We start from the raw sequence: 13,369 nt of genomic DNA on the forward strand, positions 1-13,369 counted from the left end.
GGAATTATTATCTATAAATGTTGGTTGAGGAAGAATGCATATATGTGGGAGGAGGTTCTTAAAACAGAAAAAACAATGCTGGCACAAGAACAGCACATCTAATCTGGGAAACAAGATTCTTTCTAATCACCAGAGGGGCGATTTCTTCAAATAGGAACTGGGTACCTGTTGCACCTTTTTCTTCGCGAGGCATAGTGGGAAGCAAGCAAGTTAAAACTGCATCAACAAACTGAAACACTCAGGAATTCCCACTGAGCCATATTCAGGTCTACTGTATTAACTATAGTATAGTAATTATACTTACTATAGTAAACTAATCACTTACTATAGTTAACTAATTTATAGTGAACTAATTCTATAAACCATGACGTGTAAGGTCAAGAAAGTGATGAACAATGAAGACTGCTGATTGCTTAGGACAGCAGATGTCGGGTGAGCGAGTAGATGATAGATACAAAAAAGTAGGAATCTACTTTAAGCGTCTGTTGTAGCAGCCTAACAGCCCCTGTGTGGGAGTGCTGTTTCTGACAGCTGTACATCTAGAATCACGGTGCTGTCATCTGGTAAGGCTGGGTCTGTTTGCATCTCTTTTTTAATCTTGTCAAATATTTTTTGTTGTTTTGTTTTCTTTGAAAATGACAGTGCTTGAATCTTACTTCAAACTCCAGCTCTCCAGCTCTTTTGAGGATATAGGGTATAAATCTTCCCCTTCCAAATCCTTTATGTAAGAATGGAAAGGAATCACCTCTTCTAGTTTCTCTAAACACTAAGAAAAGTTGGAAGCACTGTAGCATCTTTCTCCCATTGTCTTCCAAATTCTTCTTTAGCATCTATCCTCCCATTTTTAACAGAAATTTAAGCTACATTTTTTGAAATAGTGGTCCCTAAGGGTAGGTACCTAAGTCTTGACATAACCTTCCAGATATCTGACCTGAGCAGATAACTAGCTTCAGTGCTCTAGCCTCTATCTCTCTCCATTCACCTCCTCTAAATAATTTTTAAGTCCATTAACCACTTTCAAATTGAATTTTATAGAGGAACAAAGGAGTCAGAACCATTTATTTCACATACAGTTTGGAAGAACAGTCACTGAAGAAGGCAAATAAACCTACATTGTGCCTTGACTGGTCAGCTGGTTGTTCCATAAATACACATATAAGCCACCACCAACCACAGTCCATGCTGTCTCTTCTCCAGCTACTATTTAGGGAACACAAGAAGCAGCAGTATTTTGCAGTCAAGAGGTTTTGAGGATGAGGGCTGGAGCAGGAAGTATAAAATACCATGCAGAGGACTAAGTGATATGAGGGAGAGTAGGATGCTTTGCCTTAGGGGTGAGTAAGATGGGTTATGTGGAGCATGGAAGGAACCAGACCTTAACATAATTGAGGCCATAAGAACATGGCACACACGTCCATAGGAAATCTGTCATTTCTGGTGATGCTGGGTCTTGCTCTGGATCTTGTGGAATATCTTTTTAGAAGAAAGGAACTTTTATGGCTTGAAATAAATTATTTATGTAGGTATTTGCCCTGATGATACATGATATAGTGTGTATATACGTAGGTATATGGAATGTATATATATATAGTGTTTCGGGGGTATTTTTTGTGCATTAGGAAGAAGTCTATACTTAAACTTCAGCAAAATATACATATAAATAAATACTTATTGCTTAATGTGCAAAACCAATGCCATTTTCCTTTTCACACAGAGTCACCAAGTGGAGTAAAAACTTTAGTGATGATTATTTGATGATATAAATGGTGTTGATTATGATATTAATTGAGGAGGTTGGTTGATGGTACAGGGATACAGAGCACTAGAAGAGACAGGGAAGAGTGCAAGGTTGTTATTATTCTGAAATAGAAACTGTGTGCAATATCATAGTATTAGCAGTTTCATTTTGAGTGCTTTAGTTTTTCTGAATGCCGTAGCATTACACTGTGCAACCTCAAGCAATATATGTGGTTGAATTTGTTCATTACTAGACAGAAGTCTGCTGTTTGGATCTATTCAATTTGGAGTGAAATCATGTGCTATGAATACTGCCAAGAGTAAACCCATGATTCTCTTTGTTAGGTACCTACCAACTGCCTACTTACTATTTTAATAATTGGTCTCTATTTCATTATTGTGTTAGGAGACAAAAAAGTGTGACCACAGCAAATCCAGAATAACAAGTTCCTCTTATAAATACAAACAAATAATAAGACACAACAGGCAGCTTATTTCTGGATAATTGTATGTTGATGGTTCAGTGTGTACATCCCAAGGTCAATTGACTTCGATCTTTGCTGAGGTTCAGTAACCAGTCTGAAATTCAGCGAATAGGGTGTTATATTCACAACAGGAAACAGAACGTGGTCTGCAGGATGGATGGAAAACCATCTTACCTACTGAATTGCCAGGTAATATAACCAGCAATATGACATTAGTGGGAGCTAAACTGCAATTTACAGCCGTCTTGCATAACCTAAAGCCACCTCATAAACGAGATTAACTATGCTGTTTAAATCAGTGTTATAGAGTGAGGTAGAAGAGGGACGTTATTTCATTCTGGAGAATATCCACAGCCTGCAATTTCAATTTTTTGGAATTTAATTACCACAGCTATAAAAGTACATTTTCAGTACAACCTTGTTACAAATATGCATGCTAGAAAGCTGCTTCTCTCTAATGTATTCCATTTAAAAACACAAAAAAGTTAGCGCTTAGCCTTAACCTATTAAAATATATGGGATCTCACCTTCATTATACAGTTTTGATTCTGCTGTTTCACACAGTTTCACATCAAGGTGAATTCAGCATGGTTAGAAAAAGGCCCTGAGGCACCACCAGCCCTGACTGTCCCTGCCCAGCCCTCAGGGCTCCCCGCACCTGCCCACAGCCCAGGACCCCATGTCAGACCCCCGGGGCTCCCCCCACCCACCCACCCCATTTCAGCCTCCCAGGGCTATCAGCCCCTGCCCCAGCAACACCACAGCAGGGCCAGTCTCCAGCTCCCCACAGCCCTGCTCTGCCCAGCTGTAGGCCCTGCTGAGCTGGGCCCGCCTGTGGGCCCATGTCCTGCCCTGTCCTCGGCCCGGCCCCGGCCCCAGGGAGGTGCCCGATGCCCGGGGCTGGGGCTGCCCCGGTGCCCCCCGGCTGCCCCGCTCCTGGCTGGGGCGGTGGGACGGGCCCTGGCTGCCAGGCCCTGCCATGACCCACCCAGGGAGCCACCGTCTCTCACCTCTGTTCAAACACACTGACACTGCTTCTTTTGGAAGTGCTGCCGACATTTTGGAGTATAGCTCATGACTTTATAATACCAGAGACGGGCAATAATGAATTGTACAACTTGACGCCAACTGGATCTGCTGTTTTCATGCCGTATCAGTTTATAGTCTTATTGCAAAAGCACATGAAAGATGCCCTTAAATTCTTCCCACATGGTTTGCTGAAATAATTCCTGTGTGGAATTCCTGCATGGGTCTAACTCAATTTTTAAAACCCTAGCAAAATTTTCCTCAAATGTTGTTTTAAAGAAGTGAAGCAATACTATCTATTGGAGATGAACACAAATGCTGTAAATATATTCACTCCAGAGGAAAAAAAAAAAAAATGCTCACGATTCAAATACTTTGAGCACAGCTTTCACTTGCCTTTTCCTTTCCGTCGTGCTGAAGACACTCCATTGCCACCGCCGTTGGTGCTTTCGGAGGGCTCTGCCAGAGATACTGCAGAGAAGGAGGCTACTCCAGATTGTGGCTAATTTGAAAATGAAAACAACAACCCTCCTTTTAAAGTAATTATGTATGTATGTGACAACAAGCAGAATGTCAAATACAGGCAGCTAATGCTGCAGGCCTGCGTGTTCTTTAAATGCTTGTTCCTGGAGGCATGAAGCCTTCCCTGTTTTCAGGCAGCTGTATTTGAATGTTTTGGGCCAGAACATTTGGGGGGAGCAGAAGAAAGACAGAGGCTAGATGGTTTTTATCTGACTGTAAGTCATTAAAAGCAAACCAGATGGTTCACTTAACAGTGGTATTAAAGTAAAATGCGTAAAAGTATGCCTAGGGCATAGTAAAATCTTTAATTTGTCATTCATCCTTAGCCTTAGCCAGTGATTGATGGATGATTTCACAGAAGTGTCCAGATTAGATTCTGAATGAATTAATTTACTCTAATATTAATACAGTGCAATTGCTGATGCATTTACTTTTTATTGCATAGACTTAGTTCTTAATAATTTTGCTTACCTTTGGGGTATTGTTCAGTTCAGTCACCACTGAGTTCCTATGGAAATAAAATATCTACCTTTACGTGGAATCCTAAAAACCTTGGGCTGAAGTAATTTTGTCTTGAGGAATGGTAATATGATACAGCCCAGATGACAAGAGCGCTGTGTCCTAAGACATTTTATTCTATCCCATGACTATCTGCCATGGCCCATTTACCTGACCAACTTTATGCAGAGGATAATGGACACTCTTTTGCAACATGAGTTAACAGTGAAGCTATAATATCTTGCATTGGCTAGGATCAGTCCTGCTAAAAGCATCTGCAGTATAATTTATACACATATCTCATCACAGCAAAAGTCCTTTGCAATGAGGTGTCTGGGTAGTGAAAAATAACTTCAACTTGAAAGGGGGGAGGGGTTCTTATTACTACTCATTTCATCCTCATAACCTAACAATGGTGTTAAGATTTATATACAAAACCATCAACTGTATTTTTAAGTGCATCTCACCTCCAGGCCCTTTTCTTGGCCTCAACTTGCACCATTTGTTTCTCCTTTAATTTTATTCCTTTTTTTTTTTTTTTTTTTTTTTAACCTGGTTACAGGAGCAATTTCCCCCTTCATATAGGTCACACAGGCAAAATGTTGCTTCCAAGATAAACTGACACTTAAGAAAAAATAAACCAGATGATTGTCTTTACCTGGATAAATTTTTTCTACCAAGCAAATGGTCAAGGACAGATAACGTAATCTAAAATAATAAATAATTTTTTTGGATATTTTCCTCACAAGTGAATGTTACAAATTTATCATCTAAGAGAAACTTTTCTAGAGATCTGCTTGTTTTTTCCAATATATAAAACCAATTTTTTTTTCTGAAAAAAGGGAACAAAATCCAAACTATTTTGGCCCAGCTATTAAGTAGTTGATGCTGGTGTTGTGATATAAGCCTATGCCACAAAAGCCCTGATGACAAGCAGTTAGAGGACTATCCCAGTTTACTGAAATCAAACTGAGTGTAATCATATCTTTTGAGACCCTTTGTGAACCAGGTTCTTGAGGCCACACATGGTGACACATTTTAAGTTCACTGTTGGTTTGAAGAGCAGGTACACAGCCAGCCTTAGCTCTACGTAATACACACGGGTACTACAGCGGGTTGACCCTCGCTGGATGCCAGGTACCCACCAAAGCTGTTCTATCACTCCCCCTTCTGAGCTGGACAGAGGAGAGAAAATATAACAAAAAGCTTGTGGGTCGAGATAAGGACAGGGAGAGATCATTCACCATGAGCAAAACAGACTCAACTTGGGGAAATTAGTTTCTTTATTACTGATCAAATTTGAGTAGGATAATGAAAAATAAAACCTAAATCTTAAAACACCTTCCCGCCATCCCTCCCTTCCTCCTGGGCTTCACTTTATTCCCGAGTTCTCTACCTCCTCCCCCCGAGCGGCACAGGGGGACAGGGAATGGGGGTTGCGGTCAGTTTGTCACATGTTGTCTCTGCCGCTCCTTACTCCTCAGGGGGAGGACTTCTCACACTCTTCCGCTGCTCCAGCGTGGGGTCCCTCCCATGGGAGACAGTGCTCCATGAAATTCTCCAATGTGGGTCCTTCCCATGAGCTGAAGTTCTTCATGAACTGCTCCAGCGTGGGTCACTTCCACAGGGCGCAGTCCTTCAGGAACAGACTGCTCCAGTGTGGGTCCTCTGTGGGGTCACAAGTCCTGCCAGCAAACCTGCTCCAGCCTGGGCTCCTCTCTCCACAGGGCCACAGGTCCTGCCAGGAGCCTGCTCCAGCGTGGGCTTCCCACGGGGTCACAGCCTCCTTTGGGCACCCACCTGCTCCAGAATGGGATCCTCCAGGGGCTGCAGGTGGATTTCTGCTCCACTGTTAACCTCCATGGGCTGCAGGGGGACAGCCTGCCTCACCATGGTCTTCACCAGGGGCTGCAGGGGAATCTCTGCTCCGGCACCTGGAGCACCTCCTCCCCCTGCTTCTTCACTGACCTTGGTGTCTGCAGGGCTATTCCTCTCACATATTCTCACATATTCTCTCATATTTTCCCCTTCTTAAATATGTTATCACAGAGGTGCTACCACCTTCACCGATTGGCTAGGCCTTGGCCAGCGGCGGTTCAGCCTTCGAGCCGGCTGGCATTGGCTCTGTCAGACATAAAAGGAAAGCTTCTAGCAGCTTCTCACAGAAGCCGCTCCCTATAGCCCCCCTGCTACCAAAATCTTGCCACACAAACCCAATACAGGTATATAGGACATGACCTCCCCAGGTCTCACTCTCACAGTAAATAATCCACATACAGACTGGACAACTGAACACTTAGTTTGTTCTGTCATGTCTTAGGAAAGTTGTAAAACTAAAGGTATTGAAGTTGTAAAGGATCTTGTCAGAGGGAATGTTTATTTTCAAAAGTTAGTGCTTTTGCTGAAGGGCTAGACATTGAACCTTTCATGAAGATCACCTCATTCTCAATATTGATGAGTCATTACACTGAGATATACTTTGTTTTGATATCCAGAGTCACAGTCGATCTTACACAGTGGAAATTTCACAAACTATGGACTTGAAAAAGTCACACAAGTTTCCACTTCTAGCTCTTTAGGTGGTCTGGGCTAGGTAAAGAATATTATGGAAGACAATTCCCAGTGGTTCCAAAACCTTTTCTAGCTTGACCTTTTTTTGCTACCTTGTTCACTGAAACCAGGTTTAATTAAATCGATGATAAAAATAAGTTTGGGAGTTCAGCCTATAACAAGTCTCACAATAGCAAGATTCCATGATTCATATGAATTCATGATAGTCTGTTACTGAGGGCTGTTTTTATCCCAATATGATACAGACAAAGTTAAAGAGGCTTTCAAGGCAAACAAAAGTTGAATTTTTGATGTGAAACAATTACAAAAAATACACAATTTTAAAGAAAAAATTCTTTTAATACCTTTTCTGTTGCAGGTTGCCTTTGAGAAAAATTATACTCAAATATCCTATTGAAATTACATCCCACAGTAGACTTCTAGTCTGACTTCTTAAGAAGCAGGTCTAACAGATATTTGTCAGAGGCTGCGGTTATATCTAGTAAATCATGTAATTCCTCTGGGGCCTGTGGCTGAGTATATTGGCCAACTGAATGGGACTCAGGAGACCTGAACTCCATTCCAGGTTCCAAGACTAACCTTCTGAGAAACTTCAAGTTTCTATGCTTTTTCATCCAAAATACCGAGCAAATGGTATTGACTGCTTTTATGAAGGTTTTTGAAATCTGCTTATGAAAAATGCTGCATACAAGCTACTTATTGGTATTCTTATTATCAAGAGAAAGGGCTCTGTGCAAAATTACATGGGATGCCCATTTTCTCCCTGAAGGAGAAAATTAAGAAGAATGCCTCAGCATATCTGCTAACGATTAAACATGATATAGTCCTGGTATTTTGTATTATTGGACACTTTTGGAATGTGAGGTGACAAAGAGTTTTGCCCTTAAAGGCAGACTTGTTGCATGGAGCATGCTTTCAATGAACAAATCTTTCTCTTCTACAAAGCATGCCATCCAGCAATGCTAAAAGTACTTTGCCAGATAGTCAACTAGGTATTTTTTTCCTAACTTGTATGCAGGAAAAGAGAAGCAAAGAGCTCGTTGAGAAAGTCCAGCTCTCCTGACTCATAAACATGTCTTTTCTATGAAATCAACAATTTCCAGGAATCTGCTACCTAATAGACCCTTTTTTTTCCCATTGAATTTCATCACCTATGCCCTGACTTTAGGCCATTTTAATGTTTCATTTTTTTATTATTATTTTTATTTTCTCTACTGTAACAACAAAATAAATTGTAGTTGATTAGCCTTGATTTTAAGGCCAGGAGGAATAAATAAGCTTTTATCAAAGGAACAGCCATGAGAGTATGATTTAATTGGTCATATCTTGCATGTGAGCTAAGCAGCATTTCAAGAGATGCAGAAATCTCCTGGGAAAAAAAGGTGATTGTTTGGGCAGTTCATGCTTTGTATGCTAATTACCATCATTCTCTTCTTTCCCCTGCCCCCACCATGTTTCTGCTTGGTCCATGTCCCTTTGGATAAGGCAACTGATCTCTTCATTGCCAGTGCTGGTATGGTCTAGTATGCCTGCCTGCCTCTGCTCTTAGTTTGCCACATCTGTGAATGCATGTATTTATCTGCTATTTGTGTATGTAGTTAGTATGTTATTATGTTGTGCACTGTGTGGTATGTTACATAATGTCCATGGGGCGTAAGAGTAGAGCATCCAGAATTTAAACTCAAGAAGTGGCTGGCCTGGCCACTTTTTAATTCTTTGCTTGCTGCAATTCCTGAATCCAATGTTTTTCCACTGTAGAATCACACTGTCCTACGTATTCCTAGGATTCCACCTAAGCCACTAGCATTTACATCTGATTGATGTATGCTTAGCTTGGGAAAGTGATCTGCAGCTTCAGTTCATGGTTTTCCTCAGGCAATTTCTTACAATATTGCAGACCATTTCAATTCCAACATCAAGACACAACTCTATCAATTCACTGCTGCTACTGTGGTATCGTCTCATTTCCCAAAAGCAGTGTACAGCCTTTTGGCCAGGTATTAATAATAGGAAAGCACGTATCGTGGTATCAGTTAAAGTAGAATTGTATCCCAATTATTTATTTTCCTTTCTTTTTTTTATTCCCATTTCACCACCAGCTGCATTCAGACCAGGATAAAGGAGATGGATCACTTAAGTACATCCTTTCTGGAGATGGAGCAGGAGACCTCTTCATTATCAATGAAAACACTGGTGACATCCAGGCCACAAAGAGACTAGACAGGGAAGAAAAGCCTGTATACATACTCCGTGCCCAGGCTATAAACAGAAGGACTGGAAGACCAGTGGAACCAGAATCTGAGTTCATCATTAAGATCCATGATATCAATGACAATGAGCCAATGTTTACAAAGGACGTTTACAATGCCAGCATTCCCGAAATGTCAGATGTTGGTAGGTGCTAACTAATAATTGATTTCTGTGGACTTAATGAAGGGCCAAAAGTTTACAGGCACTGAATAGAGACATCTGCTGTTTGAGTCTGGAGTAAAATCACCTCAGCCATTTAAAAAAAAAAATTCTAACTCTAGGAAAACAGTGACAACAGTTTGCTAGAATCAGAGGTGTCAGCTGAGTAAAACCCACTCCCTTGTGTTGTACCACAAAAAATGCAAGTTAATACAATCGAGTTTAGCTAACAGTGAAAGTGAGCTGAGCTAAGCTGTGTTACATGACACCTGAAAGAGTTTAATATGCTTTGTTAACATGATTTAGTAGCAGTGTAATAATAAGGAAATCCATGATCACCTAAGGGTGTCCATACCACCCCTAGATCTGCTCAGCAACCCTTCTTTAGTTCAGAAGGGCAAAAAAAATGGAAAAGGGCAGGTGCAGAAGTGGCTGTACACACTTCAGGAGCAAAAACTGTCACCCGAATCAACTCATCACTGATTCTGAGATATGCCATTAACTTCCTATGACCTTTGTTGCTCTTTTCATGCAAAAGAAAAAAGCTCCAAAGTCCATTGAAGTGTACTGAAATCTTTTGATTGATTTAAAATGTATCAAGCTGTAAGAATCAATCAATAAAAGAAAAGAAAATAACTTCATTGAAATATGATTTTAAGATTGGATATTTTCCAGAGAAGTTGACAGGTTTTGGTTCTTTGTCTCTGATTCTTAGGGAGGTCATTTTGATTTCTTTGTCAGGGAGCAATGGATGGTTAAACTGCAAGGAGAACATTTCTAATCTGAAATAATATCCAGGGAGAGAAGCATTAATTAATCATAATCAAGAACGAGATTAAAATAAAGCTCAAGCAATATGAAAATAAAGACTTTGGGGCATACTCTCTCCTCTCATTCATGGGACGTGTCACATGGATGAAACCTCATCTGGTGAAGAAAGAATCTAATATTCACGTTTTAATATGTGAAGTGAATACTTTATTCAGAAATCTGTTTTAAATGCTAAAACCTAAGCTCATTTTTTATGTTTGTTAACACTTTGCTAGGATTCAACACCATTTCTTTCTCTAGAAGACACGTGAACAAAACAGATTACATTCCTATGTCAAACACCTTACAAGCATGAGTAAATTTGCAAAAGTATATTCTTGACCTAGAGTAAAATTCTGAATGCCTTCAGTATCTGGGGAAGGGTATGTTTCTGGTTTCTTCCTAATAAATATGATGAAGGATCTACATATCCATTCAATAACCGTGTCTTTTAATGAACTGAGAATAAGCCACCTATCATTTTGGTTTTATATGTATGTCCTTTATGAACAGAGAAACTCCTACAAAATAAGAATATCTCTAACTTTCTGCACAAGTTTGACCTGAACCTGAACCATGGTTTTTCTACCTCATAAACTGTCTTGGCCATGAAAAAAAAACTGTGAATAAATTTTCTTTAATTTATCATTGCAGGTACCTTTGTTGTGCAAGTCACTGCAACTGATGCTGATGATCCTACATATGGGAACAGTGCTAAAGTTGTCTACAGCATTCTCCAGGGACAACCATATTTCTCCGTTGAATCTGAGACAGGTCAGGGGACCTTATCTGTCATTCTATGACAATGTCTGTGATTTAAAATGACATACTAAGCCTAGCTAGGACATATTAGACAAAAACTTCAAAGAGATTACATCTTACTCGGTGCAAAATCTGACAAACTTAATAGAGCGATACATCTGTAAACATGACACCTACATTATTTTAATCTTACCAGCAAAGTCTAATAAATACAATTAGTACTGGATGTGAACCAGTTTTCAATCATTTTTAACAAGCAGTGGGTACAAAGACTGCCGTGGATGCTTAAATTAAACCAAATAGGTTGGCTTTTAGAAGAAAACGAGAAACAGGTGGGTGTGGAAAAAAGCGCTTAACCCTCATAGATCTTCATAATGGCTAAATTAAGACTGAAGGCTTGTTCAGGTGTTTTTTTTTTTTCTCCTTCTGCTTCTTCAAAACTTGTTTAAAGTAATTATAATTTCTGTACATCTGCAACATATCACTTTAATGCTAATTTTATGAAAGAAATCTTAATTAAGAATGATGATAGAAGAGGTAAAAATGGCTGTTGCACTACACTAGAAGATCACAAATAGAATCCAAAACTTCTGAGTTCTCTTTTTGGAAGACATTTAAATTATACACAGTGACTGGAATTTTTTATGGGCTGAAAAACAGACAGCTTTGGAACCTGTGCATGTAAAACATATGAATTCTGGCTGACTGAATTTGCTGTACCATTGACTGTCTGACTACATAGATAATCTCTTCTCAAGATTTATAACAAAATTCTCCAACAAGAAACAAAGGAACTCAAGAAACTCCTTAAATGGGAACATCCATTGTGATAGGTTGCTGGAAGCTAGAGAAATTGGTTCTCTTCAGCATCCTTACAGGAAAGGAATGGATTATCCTAGACAATCAGGTTTTAGCATTGTTTCTTAAATAAAACTTAGAGGCTCAGGCAAGGAAAAAGAAGAAGAGATTAGATGTCTCAAAGAAAAACCTGAGGTCAAAAAATGTACATAATTCTGAAAAGAGGGAGAGCTAAGATCAAAGGAAGCTTCCCTTCAAGCATAAGGTATTAGATACTACAAGCAAGGATTTTTGCACTGATGCACTCATTCTGACTTGGACAGTCCGCTATGTGCTCTTCTATCTAGAGTTATAATAAGGATAATGTAGCTGGGAGTTCACCAGTGAACCAGCCATGGAAATCAATTGCAAAACTCCTAGAGAGAAATAAGTCTCTGTCGAAGCTGCTGTGAATTTTGCCATGGATTTCAGTACTTGAATTTCACCCCTTTTGCCTATAAAGGAGTTAGTTCTTAGCCTTAAGAGACCCAGTGAGAATGCAAACATTTTGCTTCATGGTAAATCTGAATGATTGAATTTCAATAGGAGTTGGCCTCATAACTGATATTTGTGCCTTTGAAGAAGGAAGTGACTGGCTAAATCATTTCAATCAATGTATAAATAGAAATATATATACTTGGGAATGCTTGGATGCTCACAATTTTCTTAATTAATTTCTCTTCTCCCATTTAATGTTGTTGTATTGCCTCTTTAATGATGTGTTGCTGAAGTTAGGTTTTTTTTTTTTTTTTTTACCACGTCTGTCAAAATAAAAATATTGACAGAACAGGAGAGAAAGGATGGAGCACATTATAATGAACAAAGAGCCTTTTTCCAGTTCAGTGAGAGACTTTAGCATGGAACTGAAAGGGGGTAAATAGTTATGTAAAATAACACTGCTCAGAAATAGGTAGAACATCTTTCTGGGGATGCCACTAACATTGTGTCTGTCACATAGGCAGCAGCCTGAGATATGATATGACAAGTCTGTAATTTAATGTGCCATCTCATAACAGTAAATATTTGTACTGGGCAAAGTTTACTTATTACGCAGAGATTGTTTTGTTCTTTAGGCTGTGAGGGTTTTTTTAATAAGAACTTCCATCAAAGTCAGTACCTTACTTGTGAATTCCCCCTCTTTAATTTTCATGTTTTCAGGCATTATTAAAACTGCTTTGCTAAACATGGATCGTGAAAACCGAGAGCAGTACCAAGTGGTCATCCAGGCTAAGGACATGGGAGGCCAGATGGGCGGATTATCAGGAACCACCACTGTAAACATCACATTGACTGACGTAAACGACAATCCACCTCGCTTCCCCCAGAGTATGGAATATTTACGTTCTATGTTTTTACAGTAAAATGGATAAAAATTGTTTTGTTTCTTTTTTCCACCTCAGATATTGTTTCTGCTGTCATGAACTTACTGAGTGTCAGACCTCCTTTAAGAAAGAAAAAGACAACACACAAGCTAGCAATAGAATTATGCTAAGGTTAATTGCAATAACTGGAAACATATCTTTAATAGTTTTACTCCAGTTGCAGTAGATAGTCTGAGAGGTGAATTAATGTACAGAAACATTATTTTTCATACCCATTAAATAGCTTTGACTGATATAATCTACATTTCTTGATCAATATTAGTTCTATTAGACCTTGTCACTGACTGCGTTTTAAGGTATCTGTTCTAATTTAACATATTTAAGTTTTGA

The 13,369-nt window shown here is 39.4% G+C and overlaps 1 protein-coding gene across 1 annotated transcript in view; it reads left to right on the forward strand.

Annotated features, from left to right (window-relative positions):
• The window catches only part of LOC309589246 (cadherin-6), a gene marked incomplete at both ends in the record, with an annotated part of 49,014 nt that overhangs the window by 16,486 nt on the left and 19,159 nt on the right, over positions 1-13,369 (forward strand). Inside the window, 3 exons of the mRNA XM_082309211.1 lie at positions 8,939-9,233; positions 10,713-10,832; positions 12,816-12,983. Of these exons, the coding sequence (XP_082165337.1) occupies positions 8,939-9,233; positions 10,713-10,832; positions 12,816-12,983 (583 nt within the window). The remainder of the gene's footprint in view (positions 1-8,938; positions 9,234-10,712; positions 10,833-12,815; positions 12,984-13,369) is intronic.

The sequence above is a fragment of the Platalea leucorodia genome, assembly GCF_965183815.1.
Source record: "Platalea leucorodia genome assembly, chromosome: 1".
NCBI lineage: Eukaryota > Metazoa > Chordata > Aves > Pelecaniformes > Threskiornithidae > Platalea > Platalea leucorodia.